Source organism: Scylla paramamosain, chromosome 28 (assembly GCF_035594125.1).
Source record: "Scylla paramamosain isolate STU-SP2022 chromosome 28, ASM3559412v1, whole genome shotgun sequence".
In the NCBI taxonomy this organism is placed as follows: Eukaryota; Metazoa; Arthropoda; class Malacostraca; order Decapoda; family Portunidae; genus Scylla; species Scylla paramamosain.
In genome coordinates, this window is record NC_087178.1 from 4,031,040 (window position 1) to 4,055,000 (window position 23,961).

General features: G+C 45.4%; 2 protein-coding genes across 4 annotated transcripts; both read right to left on the reverse strand.

The window, feature by feature from the left end:
* Window positions 1-5,988: 5,988 nt before the first annotated feature.
* LOC135114728 (spore coat protein SP87-like) lies at window positions 5,989-13,074 on the reverse strand. Of its 2 annotated transcripts, XM_064030695.1 has the most exons (16): window positions 12,903-13,073; window positions 12,494-12,667; window positions 12,264-12,395; window positions 11,966-12,124; window positions 11,577-11,811; window positions 10,528-10,998; window positions 10,334-10,432; window positions 9,742-9,927; window positions 9,296-9,481; window positions 9,025-9,120; window positions 8,551-8,745; window positions 7,962-8,156; window positions 7,402-7,497; window positions 7,014-7,161; window positions 6,518-6,675; window positions 5,989-6,187 (listed from the first exon to the last, which is right to left on the reverse strand). In XM_064030695.1, the coding sequence occupies exons 1-15, from the start codon at window positions 12,985-12,987 to the stop codon at window positions 6,571-6,573; spliced, it is 2,562 nt and encodes an 853-aa protein (XP_063886765.1). In that variant the 5' UTR covers window positions 12,988-13,073; the 3' UTR covers window positions 5,989-6,187; window positions 6,518-6,570. The 2 variants fall into 2 exon arrangements, with proteins under 2 accessions (XP_063886765.1, XP_063886766.1); XM_064030696.1 differs by lacking the exon at window positions 12,494-12,667 and having other exon boundaries at window positions 12,903-13,074.
* Window positions 13,075-16,165: 3,091 nt separating this feature from the next.
* LOC135114729 (kielin/chordin-like protein) lies at window positions 16,166-22,253 on the reverse strand. 2 transcript variants are annotated; one of them, XM_064030697.1, is made up of 18 exons: window positions 22,031-22,253; window positions 21,661-21,870; window positions 21,415-21,543; window positions 21,148-21,300; window positions 20,818-21,046; window positions 20,467-20,661; window positions 20,173-20,367; window positions 19,844-20,035; window positions 19,431-19,625; window positions 19,114-19,311; window positions 18,605-19,006; window positions 18,287-18,475; window positions 17,979-18,176; window positions 17,664-17,855; window positions 17,424-17,525; window positions 17,141-17,263; window positions 16,852-16,974; window positions 16,166-16,625 (listed from the first exon to the last, which is right to left on the reverse strand). In XM_064030697.1, exons 1-18 carry the CDS (start codon window positions 22,122-22,124, stop codon window positions 16,394-16,396), a joined length of 3,351 nt encoding a protein of 1,116 aa, XP_063886767.1. In that variant the 5' UTR covers window positions 22,125-22,253; the 3' UTR covers window positions 16,166-16,393. The 2 variants fall into 2 exon arrangements, with proteins under 2 accessions (XP_063886767.1, XP_063886769.1); XM_064030699.1 differs by lacking the exon at window positions 18,605-19,006.
* Window positions 22,254-23,961: the final 1,708 nt, after the last annotated feature.

Here is a 23,961-nt window from a genome sequence, read left to right on the forward strand (position 1 = left end):
AGAGGAGGAGAAGGAAACAAGCATGGAGGAAAATTCTTTACGTGTGAGGTATGCCGAAGCAATAACAAGATATTCGGAATTCCAAATTGATATACGAAGCCAATGCAACACACACACACACACACACACACACACACACACACACACACACACAGTCCATCATTTACCACTTAATTGGCCCTGAACGAACGCAATGACAGCCCAGTAATTGATCGCCAGTCCAATGATCTATTACATGAACCGAGCAGCCCCACATAGCGAACCGGATCCGAATTGGGCAAACCGGATCCGAACTGGGCGATGCGGACGTGAATTACAGGTAAGTACGATTCGGATACGGTCTAAGAGCGATCCGGATGCAGTTAACATGGCTCCCATCCGGATAATGGAACAAAGGTACCGAACACACTACTACAATGAATCCACTTGGAAAAACTTGCATCCGTACATTCAACGAAAAAGCGAAATGTATCCGAGTGACAAATTCACAATATGACACAGGTCCGGATGAAAAGGGACAGGAATTCGGATGATGTTAGACAGAATGAAGCGTAAAAAGAATTCGGCCTTTAACTAAAATCACCCGTGTGGAAATTATAATCGGAGCTGGACAAAATGAGGTGCTTGAGAGAGAGAGAGAGAGAGAGAGAGAGGAAAGTGATTGCAAAATATAAATAAAGAAAAAGCAATGTAATGGGACAGTAGTAGTAGTAGTAGTAGTAGTAGTAGTAGTAGTAGTAGTAGTGTCATTAATAAAAAAAAACTTATTTATTCAATCTAATGTTAACCCATCTTTTCTTCATTTTCTTTTTTTCTTTTCCCTTTCCCCTTTTCCCCTAGTAGTAGTAGTAGTAGTAGTTTTGTTTGTTGTTATTGTTGTTGTTGTTATTGTTGTTGTTGTACCAGTAGATTTACTCACAAACTTCCCTCACCACTGACATCACCTTTGCTATTTATCCTTAATTTTCCTCCACCATCCTTTAGTTCCCTTATCTCCTGTTTTTCTTCATATAATCTCCCTCCTCAGTTCCCCTTCCTCCCCCTCCTGCACCTCCTCACCCATCACCACGCATGCACCACCACCATCACCAAACTTACACAATAATCACCTTTGCTATTTAATTCCTCTCCATCTTCTTTACTTCACATCCGCATTACGACACTTCCCATCTCCTCCCTCACCACCCCTGCCGCCCATCACATCCCTGCTCCCCTTCCCTGGCACCACTAACAGTCTATTCCACCACATAATGACCTCAATTTCGCCCCATTCCAATATTATCATCCCATTCTTCCATCCCCCTTCACTCCAGCCATTAACAGCTCGTCTATTTGTCCCCTTCCCTTAATGCCTCCACAGATCATCCAAACTCCCATTTTCTTTCACTTATGGTTTGCCTACCCTATTCCATCCCATTTAATTCTCTTTCCCTTTGTTATGAGCTATTAACAACCACTCCTGCTTTATCCCCTTCCCTTAATCCCCTTTCAGGTCATCTGGTTCCTATTTCCTATCGTTTATAGTATGTCTATCCTATTCACTTCCTCTATTCCCTTTCTCTTTCCTCACACGTATCATCACCCGTTTTGCTATTTTCTTTTTCTTTAATCCATTTTTAAATCATCCAGTTCCCATGTTTTTTTCATTTATAGCATGCCTACCCTATTCAATCTCATTCCATTTTCCTCCTCCTTTCTTCTCAGCCAGAAATACCCTATTACTAGTTTTGCTCTATTATTTTTACTTGAATCCCTCTTCAAAGCACCCAATCCTCCATTTTCTTTCATTTTCATCGTCTCCACGCCGTTTTCTATCCTCCACCCTCCATTATCACGTCGCTAACACGCCATCCACTCCCACCCCACATACAGTATTAACCTCTCCTCCATTATCCTCCCTCCCTTCCTCCCTCCCTCCACACAACCCAAGACCACAAATTCGCGTCTTTTTATTTTTTTTTCTTATTTTCTTTATCACTTTTCTAGTCTTGAAGGGAAACTACATCGAGCATTTTCCTTTCGTTGTGTCCTGACGCGACGCCAATAATTCATACTTTTCGCGAATTTACGAGCCAGCATGACTCCCACGGCTGGCCGGCTGGAGGAGGAGGAGGAGGAGGAGGAGGAGGAGGAAGCAGTAGTGGTAGTGGTAAAGAAACTGCAGGGAAGGGAAGAGATGGAACAAGAGGAGGAGGAGGAGGAGGACATGGAATAGAAGAAACAGATGGAGGAGGAGGAGGAGGAGCAGGAGGACGAGGACCTGGAGGATTAGGAGAGGTGGGGAAACAAGCGCAGCAGGAGGAGGAGGAAGAGGAGGAGGAGGTCAGTGGAGGTCAGATGGAACTACCTTGACCCTGAGAAATGTTATTGCAGGATTATTTTTATCTGAAGTTATTCCACGCGATTCGAGGCGGCCGGTCAGGTAGTCAGTAGTCAGGCGGGAGCGGGGAGGGGTGGCGGGGGAGGGAAGCCGCTGCCGGGGTGAGTAAATCATCTTTTCTTCTCTCCTTCCCTCGCTTCCACAACCTTTTATTTTATTTTCCAGGTTTTTTTATTTCACCTCAGCAACGTCAGGAAAGGACCACAATAACTTTTCCAGATGTTTACGAAGGAACGACACGAGAGAGAGAGAGAGAGAGAGAGAGAGAGAGAGAGAGAGAGAGAGAGAGAGAGAGAGAGTCAGAAACAACACACACAAACACATACACCAACCAACGCTGCATCAATCCAAGCTTCCTATTCGCGAAGGAACGAGAGGAGAAACAGCCAGAACAGCCAATCACACAGTTCCGAGACGACAGGCAGCCAATAAGAGCAGCTCCCCGCGACCCCGGCAGGCTGGCAATGCATACAGCAGACTTTAATTTCGGCTGCTTAGGAAGTTATAATGAAAGCCAGAACGGCCACGGGCAGTATACGAGGAGGAACCTTGTAAAATTCAGTATGGACAATCTCATTTTCTTTGCCTCGTGGTAAAAAGTTTCCTCACAGGTGGAGAGCGCTGTGAATTTTTATAACCCGAGATAAAAGTGGTGTTTACCTTGAATATTCAACTTTTAGAGAATTAGATAAGGAAAGGAGAGGGAAACCTGCTGACGGAGGAGAGGAAAGGGGAAGGGAAGGAGAGGAAGTGGAGAGAGGAGAGGTGGGAAGATGCGGTGCACTAGATGATGTGTGAAAGAAAGAGGTAAATAAAGAGTGAAAGATACTGTATTTTTACATAAAGGGTGAAAGAAAGAGGTAAATAGGGGAGAGAAAGATACTGTAGTTTTAAAGGTGAAAGAAAAAGGTAAAGAGAAAGATAGTGTGTTTTTGGATGATGGGTGAGGAAAGCGTGTAAAAGAAAGGAAGGGAAATATACCTTTTATTTTTTGGATTATGATGAAGAATAAGGGTGAAGAAAATGAGAAAATGCATTAAAATTAAGGGTGATTAAGAATGTCGGAAGAGGAGAGAAGAAAGAAGATCGTGTTAAAATGAAGAAAAAGAATACGGGAAGAGGAGAGGAGGATGGGTGAAGAAAAATTGATAGAAATAGAGGGAAGGAGAAATATTTGGTGTTTAGGAAGGGTGATGAAAACGAATACAAAAGTGAGGAAGAGACGAATTTACTAGACAAGATTAGATAAGGAAATGAAAAGGAAGGACAAAGGAAGATGCGTCTGAGATGAAGGGTGAAGAAAAAGTGAAGGAAAGTGAGGAAAAAAGTGAAAGCAGGAAGCGGAAGAGTTCAATAAGAGGCGTATAAAGGAGTGAATCAAAAGTTAGAGGGAAAGAAGGAAAGGAGAAGAAGACACGTGTGAAAAGAAGGTGTGATCGTAACGGTAATGACGTTGATTATCTGTCGCTCCAGGTGTGACGAGTGTGATTGGAGAGGCGCCGGTGCTCAGGTGACTCTTTATTGTGCCACTTCCTCTGCCTTCCTCGGGGTGATGCTTCAACTGCAGACTTCATGCATTGCTTCCTTACAACTCTGGCTGTCCCTCTCTACCTTCCTTTGAGTCATTGCAATTGCAGTTTCAACACAGCTGCAGCACATTACTGAGATCTGATTGCAATTCTTCCTTCCCTATAACTCGTGGCAGGAATACGGTTATTTTATCAATATATCTTTTATCCATTTTCTTTTTTGTTCATATTTCTTATTTTACTTTGATTGCTTATTTTACTTTGATTGCAATTATTTCCTATAACTTGACAATACGACTTTACTGATTTATCTATTTTTCATCCATTTTTTTTTTTTTTTTTGGGGGGGGTTGGGGGGGACAGATTTGATCAGCTTCCGTGTACCAAGAAAAGAACACCGTCAACTGACAACGCACAGCTCGCCGCATATTTTCCTGGAATTGACGATGCTTAGTTAGTGGACCACATCCCTCGCTTCCCCGGGGACACGCCGCCTCCCCCGGGGTTGTACGTGCGACTGAGATTTCTGGCTAGATTACTTTCTTTTCCAATACCTTTTTCCACTGCATAGTCCACTAACAGTACGTATTCCGGAAACAATACAAAAATACCCAATTACATCAAAGTTGCTCATTCTCACTGGTTCGAAGATACAAAAATTTATAGCAATCACGTACGAGTATTCTTGTCCAAGTAAATTTAGTCATGATAGTACGTCTTTGTAATAAACTAAAACCTTCCACCCATTTTCTAATAAACAAACCTTCCACCCATTTTCTTCGCCGTTAAAAAAGTCGTCGCCACCCATTTTCTTCGCCGTAAAATAAGTCCCCACCCATTTTCTTCGCCGTAAAAAAAAAAACTCGCCACTCATTTTCTTTCTTCGCCGTTAAAAGCAAGCCGTGGCACCAATATCACAAGCGTCTTTAAGCTTCTGCATTTTATTAATTTATTTTGCACATGTTTCTTGACCAGTGATTCGTGTAGTAAGCGTCATTAATCTTCCATTTTATTTTTATTTTGCACATACTGATCAATGATCCGTCTAGCAACTCAGCGCCCGCACCATCATTCCCTCAACCACCAGTCCATCCCATCCACTCATTTCTCAAGGCACGTCCTCGTATACTTTTACATTTTCTACTTCCCTTCTTTTTCTTTAATCTTTGTTCCTTACCTCTACCTAGCCTTTTTTTTTTCCCCTCTAACATTACAATCTCCGCTATAATCAATTTACTTTCCTCCAAACTCCCTGCTCCTATTTCCATTCTCTCCTTCCTTTTCCGTTTTCTCCTCTGCATCTTTTATCTCAATTACTTCCACCCATCTTGCCTATCTTCCTTTCCTCCATTTCCTGCCCTCCATACCTTTCGCTCTTACAAGACTTCCCTTCTCCCTTGAAATCCTCATGCAATATACATGGTACCGCACCTTCCTTGGCTATACCTGGGCTTACATTACCTTTCCTACCTAAGAGTCCCCTTTTCTACCTTTATATGCTTCTACCTACGCTTGATTTTCACTCACCTACACCTTTAACCTCCTTTCCCTACGGCTCCGCCCGTAACACCAAACCTGCTCTCTAAAAGGATGGAAAAGAGCATCCGCCTTTCAGCACGCCCACGCATTACGGTACTCGATGCTTCCCGTCCTTAAACCTCCCACTGAAGGTACATCAAGGTGCGAGGGTGAGAGGGACAGGGAGAGGAAAGGGGGGGGTGGTCCTTATCGCTTGGTTCCTCCCTTCAGCTCATCCATCTGCGTCCGAAGTGAAGGAAGAGATTTATGGCGCCACTTCCCAGGTAAAGTGTTGAAGATGAGAGGGGAGGAAGGAGGGGAAAGGAAGGAATAAGACCAAAGAGGGACAAGAAAAGGCCCAGAGGAGGAAACGGAAAGTTGAGATCCCAGTACAGTCACTATGGAGAGAAAGAAAAAGACGTATTAGAGGAAGAGATAGGGGAATGGTATGACGGAGGTACGCGAGTGAATGGCTTCGCGATGGATGGATTAGGAAATGAAACGAGTGTTCTTTCCTTCAGACCCAATCCTAAAAGCAATCAGACGGAGGTAAACACGCACTCCCATCTTATATTTTTTTAATAAACTGAGTGTGATAAGTGTATTAAAACAAACATTCAATGTCACATCATAAAATAACAAAACAGAAGCTTTTAAACGAAAGCAAAATTATCACAGTAAGTGTAAGGGGTAAGAGGCAGCTGCACGGTAAGACGATCCATCATGCGACCGAATGCCTCCCTCGAGGGAGTCCTCCAAGCTGGAACCAGAGAATGGGACCTTGAAGATACCGAAGTTTCAACGAACAATATTACACAAGTCACGTTAGCTTTGAAGTACATGTTCGGATCGAGAGCCTATTCTTTTAGGACCAATTTGTTTATAATGTAACAATGAACAATAATACACAAGACACGTTAGCTTTTAAGTAGCTGTTCGGATCGAGAGCCCATTCTTTTTTTTAGAGCTAATTTGTTCATAATGTAATTTGTTCATAATGTAATGAAGTGATGAAACCGATCCCGTTACGAACTAAAGTCGAGTTCAGCAGATGCAAGCAACATCACAACACCAAGCCACAGGTACTCACCACGCTGCAGCGCCACTGGGACCCAAGGGGAGGGCGAGGAGCGCCGGGCGTCATCACTCAGGTGCCGGGGCCTGCTCAGGTGGCGACGCCCCGGCTGTCTCCGCCTTCTTGCTTTCAGGACCAGAGGCAGACTCATCAAACCCAGCTGATCGTTTTCCCTGATGAGAATAGATTTGTATGTAGACTTTCTTGCCCGATTCCCACCAACAGCTGCATGATAAAGCCTAATCCCAAAGTCAAATTACATACGTGAAAATTTTCGCTTGCAACCACTAAATCATTACGATCAATAAAAAAAAATTGCAGTACAACAGCTTATAAGATAATTAAGTTCTGGAGGCAAGTCTACGCGCTTTACAGACAATGCGTACACAACGAACGGATTCGTGGAGAAGAGTTCCTATAAATTATTACCTAAACTGAACTATGCAATTCACTTCGTACACTGAAAGGAATTCTATTCGAAACCCAAGTCTTCTACACGCCCGTTCGTTACCAGGTTGGAATAATAAGGAGACGGGGAAACAGTGTCACAAAAATCATGGGTGACTACTCCTTCATTCCGGCAGACGTGCAGGTAGCAAGGTGGCGTGAACCAGGTGTCGCCTGGGCTGCGCTTCCTGCCCTGATCGTCCGTGCAACCGCTGTTGAAAGACGGCGTGTTAATATTTCGACCGACATCACATGAAATCTCAAATGCTTCATCACAGAGCGACCAAAGATCAACCAAACAAATCTCGAAATTTTATACAATATCCCTATCGTTATGTTCCAGCGATACTGTACAGTCTATTCTCAAACTTTAATTTCAGAACGGTAAATAACGCAATCTTAACCCCTAACAGGTTCCAGCACGGCAGAGTCAGCCTTGCATTGCCTTGTACCTGCACTCGTATTGGTCACAGCACGCCAGGGGAGGACGGTGGCTCGTGCAGTTTCCTTCAGGACGTTGTGGACAGAATACGAGCCTGCAGTCTGGTCTGTCAACGGGAGTGAAGGAAAATATAGTTGAATAGCACCATCTGTTCCATATAGTATATGACAGTGCCGGGTATTTAATATCAATTCCAGTTACTTAAATTATGTGATATAGTTCCCACTGATTTCCCATTTCAGCGTTTCCCTTTTCTGAAAGGCGCAATTGCTCTTCTGAAGGCTTCTTACTTTCCCTTCCCTCACTTGCCATTCTTGTCTATAGTCTTTTCTTGCCATTTAGTTTCTCCCTCCTAACCTTCACCGTTTATTTTTCCTTGTTCTGCCTGCATTCCATTAAATTAACTTAAGCTCTTCCTCAATCATCGATCCTCAAAATTTTACAGTAAGTCTTATTCAGTCCTCAAAACTACACTGGTACAATTCATGTCCACCCATGCACATTTACCCTCCCCTCTACCTTCCTTCCCTAATGTTCCCCCATCTCTCAGTTCTCACCCTCCACACTCACCCACACTTCCATCTGGAGCAACATTCCCCGGGCTCCAGGTGCGTGACACAGTTCGGGTGAGGTATGCGACCCAAAGGTGGACACTCCAACTCCTGTGTAATTATGCCGGACGAGGCGCAGAAGTGTCTGGTGCAAGCGTCACTGCTCCACGCTTCAAAGATCCGGTGAAAGATTCCATTATCATCCAAACATCCGCTGTCAAGAGAACACTGGAGTGAGGAAAGCGTGGGCATGTTTTCATAAAAAAGTGTTAAGGGAGGTTCATACAAGGGAGTCGAGAACAGTCACGATGAGAACGATATGCGACTGGGATTTCTGCTAAGGAAGGTGGAATGTGCGAGGGAGACGCGAGGAGGAAGAGTGAAGGATGAGCAAGGGGAAGAGGGACAAAGGGCGAGGTGAAGGGTTGTGTACGGAAGGGAGAGCTGGAAGGAACCGGGCAAGTGAGGGACGCTTACATTAATGAGCATGCAGGCACTGATAGAACAGAACCGTGCGCTGCTGAAGGGCCGTAAATTTTAAAGTCGCAGAAACAGTGAGGGAGGCTGCATAAACAGGTTTGGAAATTAAACAAGCAATTTGCGCTAACCTGCAGTTCCACCGGGGACAACACTCTCCCTCAGGGGTGTACTTGAAGCACCCCTCACGCGGGGGGCTGCTCAGCGCACACGAGGCACTAACCATAACGACTCCAGTCTCCGTGCAGGTCTTGTTTGTGCACGGGTCATCCGTACGCCAAGTGTTGCCCAACGGCCGCCTGCGACCCTCCTCGTCCACACACGTCCTGTCAAAGAGTTGCAACAGTTTTGCCTCCCAGTCCAGAATAAAGCTACTGAACCAACACCCATTCGTGGAGTACCATTCCGGGTGCCTGACCCAATGACTGAGACTCGTTGGTACTGATTAGCCTCTCCTGGGAGGGTCTGTGCTCCATGACATTACTCAGCTAAATAATTGAACTCAAAGGTAAATAATTTAATAAGAACAAGAAACGAAGAAACTCACCTGCTCTAAAGCAAACACTAAAAGCAAGCACTAATAAACAATGTGCCATTTCCCTTACTTGCATTCCCAACTCGGGCAACAAGCCGCTGGGTCCATGTGTGGGATGCAGCCGCTGTGGGGGGGTCCGGCGCATCTCACAACACGACAATCCAGTCTTTAAATGCAAGATTAGATTGTCAGCACACGTGATTTACATATTCACATTGCAACCCTCATCTCTAAACTTGCATCATTCATGATCCACCAACACACAAGAACAAAAATCCCTTTACCCGCTTCCTCTTCAACTACAGACTTAGCAGTGGTCGCCTGTACCCACTTGCACTGACCCACATTCCCACTCAGGGCAGCAGTCCAAGCCCTTGGGTCCTCTGCGGCAATTCTCGTGGGGCTTCGGTGGACACTCCGGCTCCCAGGGAATGATGCCATTTGTTGTGCAGGCGAGATGATTGCAGTCTGTCACTTTCCACTTACTGAACATCGGGTGGAAGATGTTGTCCTCGTCCACACACCCGCTGCAGGGGGAAATGAAGAATTACAAACGAGGATACGAAGACAGTGGATAAGTAACGGCCGACACCTTAGACGTTTAAAATACCACAGAAAGAAGGAAAAAAGTTATGAACACGAAGGAAACGATATGCAATGAAAGGATGGACATGCCATCCAGACTACCCACACATACCCTCCAGACTACCCACACATACCCTCATCAATCTACCCACCCCACACATTACACCTTCCAGAGTGAACGTAGAGACATGCACTCACTGACCCACAATTGTAGACAGGGCAGCAGCCGTCCTCCGATGGTTCCTCAAAGCAGATGTCGTGTGGCTTCGGCTTGCAGGGCTTCGTGATGTTCACGATGCCCAAAGGACTGCAGGAGAGGGTCGTACAGGGTGTCGGGTGCCACACGCTGCCCAAAGGGTGGTACTGGCGGTGTCTGTCCATACACCCGCTGCGGAACATGATCTATTTAACATCAGTAATACGAGATTCAATCTTTAATTCATTACCTACAGAATATTATTTACTCCATTAAAACCATCATATTATAGAATATATGAATAAAGATATACCAACACCGCAGGGAGATACATTAACGCTCCGAGACACCCGTCACCTAAAGCACTCCTGTCACCCAAGTCATTCATTGAAGTTGACCATTTCCTTAACTGTTGGTGATGCGCAGTTAAGGCATCTAAATCCAGTCTATGACTAGAAATTAACTTTTGTTATTCCTGTTCATGAACACTTAATACCAAATCTTACCCATCTACCTCCTCCACTTCATTTTATAGGTAACTCGGTTACAACTCATACACGTACCCCCCCTCACCCCCTCCGGCTGCTCCAAGACTTACCTGCAATTCCAATCAGGGCAGCAGGCGAGAGGTTCATACACCTCCACGCAGTCCTCCCCAGGAGGCACCATCGAACATCGAACTAGGCGACAGTCCAGTCTGGAAGTTGAAGGCGACATTAACACTTTCAATTTCATTGCATAATCTGAGAAATTCCTGAAGTGTCCACACAGTAGGGTTAACAAGGGTCATACCCGCACTTCCACTTAGGGCAGCACTGGAACTCCTCTTCCAAGGAATTTGATCCCCCGCTGTCTTCGCCAGAGATAGCGCCGCCGCCCCCTTCGCCACTTCCTTCACCAGTACCAGTGCCACCGCCAGAGGCGCCGCTCCCTTCGCCAGTATCATAGCCAGTGCCGCCGCTCCCTTCGCCAGAGCCAGTGCCGCCGCTCCCTTCGCCAGAACCAGTGCCGCCGCTCCCTTCGCCAGAACCAGTGCCGCCGCTCCCTTCGCCAGAACCAGTGCCGCCGCTCTCTTCGCTCTTCTCCTCGGAGGAAATAAGGTTGTTATATTCCTCTTCTTTCATGCAGTTAGGGTGTGGCATTGGGCTGCAGGACTCCCGTTCAGTGACAATGCCGGCTAACGTACACCTGTGGGTGGTGCACGGGTCGCTCCTCCAGGTGGTGTATAGGCCACGCTCTTGATTGTTGAGGTCACGGCAGGTGCTGCGTTAGAAAAGACAGTTTCTTTTCATACTGCTATGTCAGATGGAATGGTTATTGTTATGAAAGGAAGCGAGGAATAAAAGAAATGAACAATTAGCTGCTGTTCACACACATCAATGTGTAGTTTACTTCAATCTCGTCGAAATCTCACGGTCCTAGACCGCTGCGAGAATTCCACCCAAAAATCCATCTCCCTTCCTGACCAACAGCAAACCAAGATTTTTCCCGCAGCAAACTTCCATTAGACAATCTTCCCGATATAAAATGATAAGCGGGACTTTACCGCACATTACTCAAGTCAATTACCAAGACGTAGTATTAAAGTAACAGCTAATATGGCTTCGTCCTCCCGCCGCCCGCTTATCACGAAGCGCGATACTTGTACCTTACATGACATTGCGTTCAGGTGTTAAATACCACTGGCGGGAAATAATGCAAACGGCGCATCAGCCGCTGCGGAAAGTCTCCCCAACACGAGCTGTTCTTATAGCACAAACCAGGCTTACCTCCTCCAGAAATTAACTATTCATCATGAAAAGCTGAACGAATTTTACGAATGAAATGATGCGCAGACTCACCGCTCCACGGAACAGTTCAGTGTGTCACAGCACAGTCCTCTCACCACATCGCAGTAACGTGGGGTGACCTTGGGGAGAGGCGGACACACGTGATCCACCGACACGCACCTTATCCTCCCAGCAGGAAGGCACTCGCACCTCCGACACCTGCCCATGTAAAACTTCTCGCCTTCCTCCCGCAGCATTCCCGTTTCATCCACGCACCGCCATTCATTACAGTCCCCACACTTTGGCTCTGGAACGAATTAGTACCGTGAACCGAATTAGTATCGTGAACTAATGTTTAAGTACTGTAAACACAAATGCACCACTTTCAAGTCTGCCCTTCACATCAATAACTACTTCACACTTCCAGTGTTTCTAATCGTCCTCAATGCTCTGGCACCCACCAGAACACAGCACGCCTGTCTGAGGAACAATCACCAGCCTCGTTATGAGGTAGGGCCAGTAGTCAACCCTTTCAGCAGCACATTTAATGTCTACACAGTCCTCGTCCACCGCCTCCACCACGCTGCCCCACTTCCAAGTCTTCTTGTTGTAGCAGCAACCTGTGGGAAAAGTCTCACTTTTACCTTCACACTTTCCACTCCCAAGGAAGTCCCTAACGAGTTGGCAATGAAAAGTTACTTCAATATCTTATCACAAGTATTTTAAATAAGCATTTTTCAAAACACTGAACCATCTTACCTTCGGGAACGCTATGACAGGAAGGGCGGCACTGGTGCCTCTCACAACACTGCGTATACTCCACGGTATAGGGGCGAAAGCGGCAGCAAACTCTCCCTACCTTACACTCTTCCTCCGATTCCGATGGCGATGCTGGAAAAAAACAATGAAGCCACGAACGCATGATGCACTGCATGTCAAAATGCCACAGTCAAACAGTCGAACGGTGGGCCTAGTTAAAACAAACTAACCATTCGCAGCGGAATCTACTTCAGTGGATTCTTCACTGGACTGTGGTGCCTCCTCCATGCACCTGCGTGGGCAGCATCCCACCTTATTACAACACTCAAAAAACGAAGGCGAAAACATCGGGTACTTGCAGCATTTCTCCGCCCGCACTTCACACCGCGAAAGCTTCTCACTCCCTGGAAGCAGTCTTAGTTCAGCTGATGTGTTAAGTCACCCACTCGTCCGTACATGTACGACTGTACTTAACAAATTACACAAACAAAGTACGCTAACAAATAATTTAGCACCAACATGTCCCCACATTAGTGGAATGAAATACAACAGCCACTTACTTGCAGATAGAACACCAACGTATGCCGTCACTCAATGTACATTTAATTATTTAATCACCGCTTTAAGTACACATCTTACCTTCGCCATGCACGCGGCCAGCGGCAGCCACGATCACCAGCAGTACGAGAAACCAACGAGAGGGACACTCACGATGAGGCGCCATGACCACACAAACCGGAAGCCACGGCTTCTCGACACAGCTCACTTAACCACCTCCCTCCGCCCGCTACTACCGCATACTGCGCGCCCCGCTGATCTTGGAACTGAGGGAGTCTCGGCTAAGCTCAAAGTCTCGAAACATTGTTTCGAACACGAGGACAAATTAGTACTTCCCACTCTTTCAGTTTTGCTGTTGTTCTCTAGATGGCGTTCTGTCCCAAAGCAATAAAGAAAACGGCAACCTCATAGTGTCATCTATTATTTTCCTATTTTCACAGATGTGCTTTCACCAAGATTTGTGAAAATGCGATAGCACAGATAACACATCAGAAGGAATAAATAACACGAGTGACGTCATTCGTTTTATTTTTCTGTCGCAACTCTAAATGCCTGAGAGAACATGCATTTGTTTCTTGGCAGACTCGAGGAAAATAATAGCAAAATGTTTCAGTGTTTCTCTGAGTGTCGCAATGAACAAGTGGTGACTTTTATGCATTCTAGTTTTAAGTTGCATTTCCGTTTATATTATTGTCCTCTTTTGCAGTTTTATTCTTTTCTTATGCCAAAGTTGCGTTTCGATTTTATGATTTTATTATTATTATTATTATTATTATTATTATTATTATTATTATTATTATTATTATTATTATTATTATTATTATTAGTTAATATTATTATTATTATTATTAATATTATTATTCCACATATGACTGAAATCCCTCAATGACTCATTCTATTTTCGGCAAGACACGACCGATTAGTTAATTCAGCGAGCAAAATAAATCTCATGAACGACTGAAGGTTATTGGCTGAGTGAACAACCACGTGACTTTATCACCCCAAAGACTACCTGAGGACATTATCATCAAATTACCTAGGGAAATTAGTTCGAAAGAATTATCAACGCGTAACAAGTGGTAACGACATCATTAGGCTTCTCTACGCTCTAATTGTTAGCGAGAGGAATGAGATTAAAGTGCTTGTTAGCCACGTTAGCAAGTCATTCAGCTAACGAGTCGGAGAATGAGCTAAATCGGGTAATCACGTAATCAATAATCTATCTATCTATCTATCTATCTGTCTATCTATCTATCTATCTATCTATCTATCTATCTATCTATATATATATATATATATATATATATATATATATATATATATATATATATATATATATATATATATATATATATATATATATATATATATATATATATATATATATATATGCAGACGTCTATAACTATTATAAACTTCTATGATCCTTCATTTATTATCTATTTATCCTTGAACTATGAACTGTACATTAAACTGAACCAAATATAAGCGCCTGCCAAGAAGGTTTTAACACAAAACTTTCATCTTCATCTGATTTCATTCTCATTCTGTATCATCATTTCCTCTCCCCTCCCGAATCTGCGCGTTACTTGCCTCAGTATCTCGTGTTCTCATCTCGAAGCAACGAAACTCACTCAGGTCTGCAGGTCAAACTATCCGCAGCCCTGATTCTTTAAGGTCAAGTTACTGATATATTCCTTACAAGAACCGCCGTCGACACCAATCAGCTCTCCGCATCGAGTGCAATTTTCATGCAACTCCGCGGCGGTCAAAAGGATTCCCTATTATCAATCTCCCTCAAACAACCCTCCTTTTTTTTCCCCTTCCCCGGCAGTCGTCACTCACCCAATGTTCCTGCCAATATTAGCCATCGACCGCCACCCTTATCAGGACAGGTGATGTATAAGGTAATGCCGCCTCCTGACCCACAATATTCCCCGCGATCCCTTATAGTTTTTTTCTTTTTTTTTTTTTTTTTTCTCTCCCCCTCCTCGATTTTTCATGCCGTGATCCCACCCACACGCTCCATCCTCTCTTCCGGGTCAATATCTCTCTACGGTGAATCGTAAACCCTCGCAGTTCAGTATCTTCGGTTATCCTTCTTTTGTGTGTGTGTGTGTGTTTTGCTAGTAGTTCTGTGAATTTTTTTCAGGTCAACGTGTGTGCCTTCTATGTGGTTCCGTGTTTGTGCTTTGTTCGCGGTTGTGTGTTTTGCAGATGGTTCTCCTACCCGGGGAATCGGTGGACGAGGAGAGATTCTAAGAAAACGAGGATACACGGCTCCCTTGTGTCCGCTGTGTTATGGGGGAGCTTGTTTGATGAAGTGGTGTGGCAAAGTGGTGCAGTGCCCTCTCAATACCACCATTTTTCTTTCTGGTGCAAACTTCTTACTTTTTTATATGAAAATTGATGTGGATTTGATGCAGTACCCTTGCGATAATTCTTAACGCATCTTTATACATACCTATTTAACGTTGATTTATTCACCTGGCAAGAAACAATCGTAGACTCGCCACACCTGTTAATCTGCTTTTTACTTCGAGTGACCCCTTAAGTCTCGCGTCAGAAAAACGACTTAAATATTTACAACCATCTGTATTTCCCGACCCAACATCAACGAAACTTCATATAATCACGTTTCATGAAATAGTACCAGTAGCTACTCTTTTTTTTCTTTATAGAAGTGCCGCAAAGTTTAGATAGATGCCTTCCGTCATCGCCGCTATGTCCCATCTCCTATTTTCTACCGTTATTTTCATGCTAACTGCTCTTCGTATCTTACTAACTACATGCCGCCTCCTCACGCAGTCTCTCTGCTCAAGACTCTCTCCCCCCGTTCTGTCCACCTCTTAATGAGAATTGATCATTATTCCTCATTCATCCCTTCCTCTGGTTAACTGGTAATCCCTGCCTGCGTCTGGATTTTCCTCATTCCTATAACGCACTGTTTAAAGGTGGAGGCTTCAAGACACTTCCCTTTTAAATTAATTTTGACAACCGCCTTTGTTTAGGGACCGGCACCTCAGTCGACCCCTCCTACATATATGCCCCTAAAACTTTTTTTGTTACATTTTTTTTCTTTGTTACATTTTTTTTCTTATTACTCGTTACATTTTTTTTCTTATTACATTTCCTTTTTTATAAATAACATTTCCTTCTATTAACAGACAACCCGTGCGGACATTTTCCTTTTTTCTCTAATTGGTTGTCTCGTAGGTTACTTCTCGCACGCTACTTCTCTGGAACAATCTCATTTTCAGTTTTATGCTTGTATATCGAACACCAAAGATTCAATCATCCGTTAAGATGGTCACCATTAGTGCAGCAATGAAAATTCCATACAGTGGCATTATAAAATTCATATATTTAACAAACCTTGCCGAGAACAATATGCAAAGAACACTATACTAATGGTAACAAACCTAAAATATATACATATACTCAAGCCTCTTACAAATTTAAAGAAGCTAGATTAACACCAGCAGACTTGAAGGATACATAACCAAATCCCACAATCTTTGGCTTCTTACGCATAGCATGCAATAGACTTAGGTGAACCATCCCTGGCCATGTTAACACTCGTAATGGTAAACGATAAGGCCTTGGTGACACTGGGACTTCCTACACCCATCCTCGGAGGAACGCCACACCTCGCCCTCTTTCCTGTGGCCGCCTTGCTCATCGACGCAGTCCTTGCCGGGTAGTGGCGTGCCAGATGTTTGTGGTGGTGGTCCTGTGGTGGTGGCCGGAGTGGTGGGAGTAGCGCGAGTCGTAGTTGTGGTGGTGGAGGTCGTGGTACTTGTGCTTTGTACGAGAAATTTTAAAGATATACACTTGTGCTTTGTACGAGAAATTTTAAAGATATACTTTAAAAAAATAAAGGCTAATGTACACCCTCTCTATTGTATTTCTAGTATTACCTAGTTCTCGCAAGGGGAATAAGTAAATATTCTTGCAAGAACACAAAAAAACTGACTTTTCAATTATAGACCCAAGAATTCATACACAACCTATCAACTCCTGTACTCACTCGCAGTCGAACACAGGGCAACACTCTCCGGGCGGCGTGGTGACCGTGCAGTTGACATTAGGCGGAGGGGCGAGACACAGTACGCTGGCGCACTCAGTGGGAAGGGTGGGCTCGGTGGTTGGTCTGCGGGAGGATGGTTACAGTGATTAGGTGACACGACATGCAGGCGATGTGGTTGGCCTGTGGAATGGAGGGCAAAAACTGTTCAGCAGACATGAAGTTATGAATAGCGAGTTACGAATACTCTTAAAAATACTTCTTACATGTATTCTGTACCCTAAATTATTACCTGCAGAAGTAGCGTGGACAGCACTGGCCTGGAGGATAACGTGCCATGCAGTATTCATGCAGAGGCGGTCCCAAGCAGTACACGGAGGCACACTTGGGCATGTCAGGAATGGGGTGCGGGGGTCTGCGTGGAGAAGGAACCACAGCGACATGAATTCAATCTCTTCGCATTTCACCAAACTCAAGCCTCATAATATACAAGTTAATACAATATTAAGGAAACTTGTTACAACATTTGGTTCATATACGATCGAGATAATCACTTGAACCCCAAAGTCCCTCACCGGCACGAGTACACGGGGCAGCACTGCCGGGGGGCCATGTGAGCAACGCAGATAGCGTTCCATGGCGGGCCTTGACATTTCACAACAGAACAGTTGAGAGGTCTGTGGGGGAGACTTGCATTACTTAAACTAAATCTTTCTAAATCATTATATCTTTCTAAATCATTATCATTCCCGCTTCCCTATTCTCACTTTCATTACCATTCCCAGTTACCCTCCCACGCCTTTCCTAAAACCTACACTTCTCCACAGTTCCACGTCGGGCAACAACCACCAGGACGGGGCGGCTCCGGCACGCAATCCGGTCGCGGGGCATCATCGCACTTCACGTCTTCAGTAATGATCCCTCGCGGTGTGCAGTGATGGGTCATGCAGGAAGAGACCCAGGACTCGCCCAGACTGTGAAACTCTCCCGCCTGATCCAAACACCCACTGTGAAATTGAATTTAGTTAACAAGGGTGGAAAGGGTTTTCGTTAACATGGGTGGAAAGCGTCTAATTTATGTTCATTATCCTTACCTTGCGAGTGACCAGTACCTTGTGAGTGACCGTTACCTGCAGTTCCATGTTGGGCAACACTGGTCTTCTTCGGTTGACAGGATGCAATTTGGGGACGGTGGCGGAATTACATCGCACGCAATCAGGGACTTCTCCACCTCAGAGTTCAGACACGTGAAAATAATGCAGGAGTCAGACGGTGACATCCACGTGGTGCCGTTCATTCTGAAGTTTCCCTCCTCGTCGAGGCAGTCGCTAAAGATAAAGATCAGAATATTAGTAATCCTTATACCGAAAACCATATTTCAGAAAAATAACACCACGAAAATACAACGTTCCTCCCCACTCGCCTCGCCCGTGCTCACCTGCAATCCCACTGGGGGCAACATTCCTCGGGATCAAACCACTGCCGGCAGCCAGGGTGTGGTGGCCCCGGAGCACAATCCACAATGGCTTCGTGTATTCCAGACTCGTGACAGCTTTGCAGGATACAGGGGGCGACTTTCCACACCTCATCTAGCTTGTGATAAACTCCGTCCTTGCTCATACAGCCGCTGAAAAAAGGAAATGAAAGTAAATCTATGTACATTTGTTTTGACCAAGCGTACATTACTGCAGAACTTATTGCCGACAAGTTTATAAGTATAAATAAAAAAACGTCCACCGCATTTATTCGAAAATACCTGCAGTTCCATTTGGGGCAACACTCTCCCTCCATTTGCTCCTCAAAGCAGTTCGGGGGAGTGGGTTTATCGTCGCATTGCACCGGCTCAGTGATGATGGTACCCGAGTCGCAGCGGTGAATCATGCAGGGCTCGTCTGCTGCCCACTGTCTGCCATTCTCGTATTCGTTGCCTTCATCGTCGTAACAGCTCGTGGAGCTTCTACCATGTTTGCACTCCCACGATGGGCAGCAGTGGTCGGGTAACACCACTAACTTGCACGAGTAGTGAGGCCTGGGTGGAGACGTACACCGCAACTCTTCGGTTTTGACTCCAATGCTTGTACAGATGTGGGTGGTGCAGGGATCACTCTTCCACTTTTCCAACAGCTTGCGGAACTTCCCATCATTATCTCGACAGCCGCTGCAATATACGCTCGGTTAGCGTTGTGGCTGAAATATACGCTCGCCTAGCGTTGTGGCAGGTGGGAGCGCCGCTAAATATACCGACAGTTCTTGTTATCGACTCACCTGCAGTTCCACTGTCCACAGCATTGTCCCTCGACGGTTTGAAAGAAGCAGCCTTCATGGGGACGAAGACTAAGCTGACAAGCCACAGTTGCATTCTGTATGACTCCCGGTGGCACACACAGCATTCTTACACAGGGGTCGCTGCTGGGCCATTCGCTGCCCAGAGGATGGAACTCCCCAGTGTCATCGATGCAACCGCTGGAGGGGAAACCAAGCATTGATTGTAGGCTATAAATCAAATTTTCATTTAGTAGCCTATAAATAAAGTCTTAAAGTCCAATACTGAACAATGGTATTAAACTTAGTTCTTCACTTACTCGCACTTCCACTCCTTGCAGCAGCCGCCGGGGAGGAAGACCGTGTAGCAGGAGGAGTGTGGCGCAGATCCCAGTGGGGGACAAGGAATCTTCCTCTTTGTGATACCATTGAGGTGACAAACCAGCGTGGTACAAGGGTCGATCTGCCACTCGTGATACAGAGGGTGGTACGTGCCATTGTCGTCCAGACAACCGCTGCATAGAAAATTTGTTCCTTATAACCTAACGGAATTCCTTGTTCCTTATAACCTAATGGGATCCCTTGAAATAATATCAATCCCCTCGAAATAATATTAAATACAGAAGTTTTAATTAATGGCCAATGATAAAAAGAGCAATCCCTTGAAATAATATTAAATACAGAAGTTTTAATTAATGGCCAATGATAAAAAGAGCAAAACATTCAAACCAACCTGCAGTTCCACCCAGGGCAACACGCGCCGTCAGGGATGTGCTCGAAGCAGCTTTCATGAGGCCTCGGGAAGTCCGGGCAGTCGACGCGCTGCAGCACCACTGTGTCTTCTCTACACACATTGTTGAAGCACGGATCATCAGAGGGCCACTGGCTGCCCGGCGGGTGGAGCTCATCACCGACCCAGCAGCCACTGGGGAAAAAAAAAAAAAAAAAAAAAACCGGCATGAAATTAAAGTCCTCCCCGAACCAAAATCAGAATCCCTGAACCACAAATAGATTGCAAGAAATACTTCAAGTATTGGAATGACCAGCCACTTCTCGACTTACTCGCACTTCCATTCTTCACAGCAGCCTCCCTCCTGGATATCCCTGTAGCAGGTATCGTGGGGGGCTGGGCCAAGTTTGGGGCAGATAGTGTCCCTCACCACGATGCCGGAGGTTGTGCAGACCTTCACAATGCACGGGCCGGCCTGCCACTCGTCATGCAGCTGATGGATGGACCCGTCAGTATCTATACAGCGGCTGAAAAAGAAGTCATGATAACACACGGTCCATGGAACAAACCGAGATGTTAATATTCACACACAGACTAAGTCCCTCACACCCCACCATCACCCCCACCTGCAGTTCCACACACTGCAACACTGGCCCGGGACGTTTTGCAAGAAACAGCCTTCATGGGGAGGTGGCGGCGGCAAGCATGCAGTGTTAATGGTCTCTATACCAGTTTCAGTACAAAGCATCATTTGGCAGGGGTCACTCGTGGGCCACTGGGCACCGACCGGACGGAAATTCCCATCTTCGTCAACACAGCCGCTACAGTAACAAGAAATTTATATAGGTTTACATCCGCTACAGTAACAAATTGATACAAGTTTACAGAGGTCAAAGGTGAACCGAATCTCTATCAAAGTTCAACGACCGCGACATTGATGAAAGAAGAGAATACTCACTCCTACCACTAATACTCACTCCTCGCAGTGGTAGGTGGGGCAGCAGGGTCCAGGAATCGGGATGCATTTCGGGTGTGGGGGAGGCAAGCAGCGCGCCAAAATACTGACGCAGCGCTGATGCCCTTGACGACACTCGCACTTAACACACGGCGAGGGAGACCATGTGTCCCCGTCCATGCGCTGCAGCCCAAACTCATCCACGCAGTGATACACGGGGCAGCCCAAGCATTCCTCCATGACACCACTAACTGGAAGCAATTGGCAACTAAATTTGCATCACTACTAAAACGAAGACATCTATCAATTCTACGATACGAGAACTGAAGCTTTTAACTAATGCCCGACTCACAGGAACAAGTCTTCACGGCAACGATGGTAGCCTGCAGTAAGGGGTACTGCAGTAAGGGGTACAGCTTAGCAGCGCACACCAGCTGGACACAGGCGTCTGGCAAGTCCATCACCAAACTCCCAAAGGTATATCGTACGTCGTTGAAACAGCAACCTATAACAGTCATGCGTTTGGCAATGGACAAGCAGTTCCCCTCCCCCTATGAATATCAACAATTAAAACAGCAACAGTTAAACAGCAACAGTAACACACCGAGCGGCAACACACCTGAGGGCACCCGCTTGCAGTGAGGGCAACATCCGTGACGTCTGCAGCAATCTTGGTGCCGTGGAGACCCTTCACGGTGCACGCAACACTCCCACGCTTGGCAAGGGTACGTGGGTAAGATCATGCCGTCTGCGTGGGTGGAGAAAGTATTAACAGCACTCGTAAGCTTAAGATACCTTCCGGACGTGATACAACTTCATGACTTTGTTCCCAGACGATATTTTCATTACAACGCTATTCTCTCACCTTCGTCAGTCAGCGGGCAGGTCATGGGACAGCAGCCGTGCTCCTCGCAGCAAATATCGAAGTCGTCCGAACCAAATCGAAATCTACAGCACTCCTCAGGATCGCGACATTCTGGGCGCGGCGTGACGGGTGGGGCGATGGTGAATGGCGGAGAGACCGTGAAGGGCGGCCGGCGTGTTGTAGGGATGTTACCACCGCCGCTTCCGAAGTCTGGAGAGAAATTGTCCATAAATCCCCGAACTCCTTTCAGTTTAGTTCTTGGTAGGAAAATACCACTCGCTAGTACACCAAACATTTTATTAAATTCACAAATTTTATAACACTATACGAATGAAAATCCTCCCACCACTATCGCCCCACAGCTACTCACATTCCACAGCAGCAGTAGAGACGCACGCCAGCAGTATCACAAGACTGACCACGAACAGCCATACGGCGCGGAAAGCCCCAGAGACACGCCTCATGATGGACTCGACGCCCTCCTTCCTTGGTCAGTAGCTTCACTTTCTGTCCTTCCCCGTCGCCTTTAAAAAACTCCCGCACCTCCTTCACGTCAGAGTGAGGGAAGGCTGACTGACGCCCTTCCATCTTCTCAAGTCCCGATGAAGCTTCTGACGGAGGGTCGTGAAGCTTCAATCAAGTGACTCGTGGTTCACTCCAGAGACTTCGACTCCTTGAGAGATTACTTTATTTCTGATTATTGATTTTGTTGTTCAGTTTTACTTTTTAAGAGAAATGAAAACAACAGTTGTACTAATGATGGTGAAGAGGAGGAGGAGGAGAAAGGGGGAAGGAGGATCAAAAGTGGCTCATTACTTATCTTTTTACTAAATTACAAATACATAAGACTCACAAATATAGTAAAAGTTTTGTCAGTTTAACCATTTTTACACTAACATATTTCGTTCTTTTTAATTTTTTTTTTTTTTTATTCATTTATCTTTTTTTTTTTTACCAGTATTACAAGCTCAATGTTTCTGCTTCATTTTCAGTAACACCTCCTCCTCCTCCTCCTCCTCCTTCTCCTCCATCTTTACTTTAATCAACACACCTGGCCTTAAACCCTTAACGACCTTAACACCTGACCAAAACTTAATTACTTTCGCTACTTTGCTCTCCCTCCTTACCTCGTACCTGGACAACAAGGTAACTTCATCACAACCTCTAATGACTTGTAATAAAATTTCCAATCAGCAAAACAGAGGAAGAGGAGAAAGAGGAAGAGGAGGAGGAGGAGGAGGAAATAGAAAAGATTATGAATTGGAGGATTATTTATGTAAATCTCTCTCTCTCTCTCTCTCTCTCTCTCTCTCTCTCTCTCTCTCTCTCTCTCTCTCTCTCTCTCACGGTCCTTTCCTACACTCCCTCCCATTACCCTCTTACCATCCCCCGTCCCCCCCACCCATCCATTCGCCAGCTAGTGGGCTGTGCTGATCCCCGACTATCCTCCCACCCGCCATTCACACATCCACCCATGAAGACCACCACTGCACCACACACACACACACACACACACACAGTAACTAACTCATACATTGACAAAGAGAATGAGCTGTAGAAAAATAATAAAATGCTGACGTAGTATCCTCACCTACTTCAGCTAACCTAACCTAACCAAATTTAATGTAACCTAACTGCCAATCTTTCCTGCTTTTATGCACCCTAACATAACGTAAGCTAACCTAACCTAGCTCTACCTACTTCAGTTAATCTAACCTAACCTTACGTAAACTAACCTAACTGTCTATCTTTCCTGCCGTTATTTAACTTATCCTAACCTAATCTAACGTAATCTAACCTAACCTAACTTACTCTCCTACCTTCATTAAATCTAACATAACGTAACATAACATAACCTAACCTGACCCAACCTACCTCAGTTGACCTAATCTAACCTAACTTAACCCAATCTAACTTTCTATCTTTCTTACTTCTATCTAACCTAACCTTACCTAACCCTACCTACTACAGCTAACCTAACCTAACAAATCTTTCCTATTTATCTAATGACCTTACCTAACCTAACCTAAGACCTAACCTACCAAACCACTCACTGCACCCCAGGCCAGCTGAAGCACACTCCCTCCTCTCCTCCCTTCCTCGCTTGCAGTAGGTTACATCGTCATGAAACCCACGCCATACATAGCAGTTAAACTTAACCGAGCGGCGTGGAGCCCAAACTACCGCCACTAGGAAGCAATACTCCTTGAAACACCCACGAAATGCCCTTATAAACTGTATCCTGCCTTAGTTTTGCATGAAAGTGGATGGTCAAGATGTGGATGCATGTATGGGTGGTTT

Excerpts from the sequence above, each read along its gene's own strand:
- LOC135114728 (XM_064030695.1), bottom strand. The coding sequence starts at position 12,987 with ATGGCGCCTCATCGTGAGTGTCCCTCTCGTTGGTTTCTCGTACTGCTG. Across the intron at positions 11,812-11,965 it reads GACAGGCGTGCTGTGTTCTG|AGCCAAAGTGTGGGGACTGT; the intron begins GTGGGTGCCAGA and ends AATTCGTTCCAG. Across the intron at positions 7,162-7,401 it reads TGTGACCAATACGAGTGCAG|CGGTTGCACGGACGATCAGG; the intron begins GTACAAGGCAAT and ends GTCTTTCAACAG.
- LOC135114729 (XM_064030697.1), bottom strand. The coding sequence starts at position 22,124 with ATGAGGCGTGTCTCTGGGGCTTTCCGCGCCGTATGGCTGTTCGTGGTC. Across the intron at positions 20,662-20,817 it reads CCCACCTACCACTGCGAGGA|CGGCTGTGTTGACGAAGATG; the intron begins GTGAGTATTAGT and ends TTGTTACTGTAG. Across the intron at positions 19,007-19,113 it reads TGTGGACAGTGGAACTGCAG|CGGCTGTCGAGATAATGATG; the intron begins GTGAGTCGATAA and ends CGTATATTGCAG.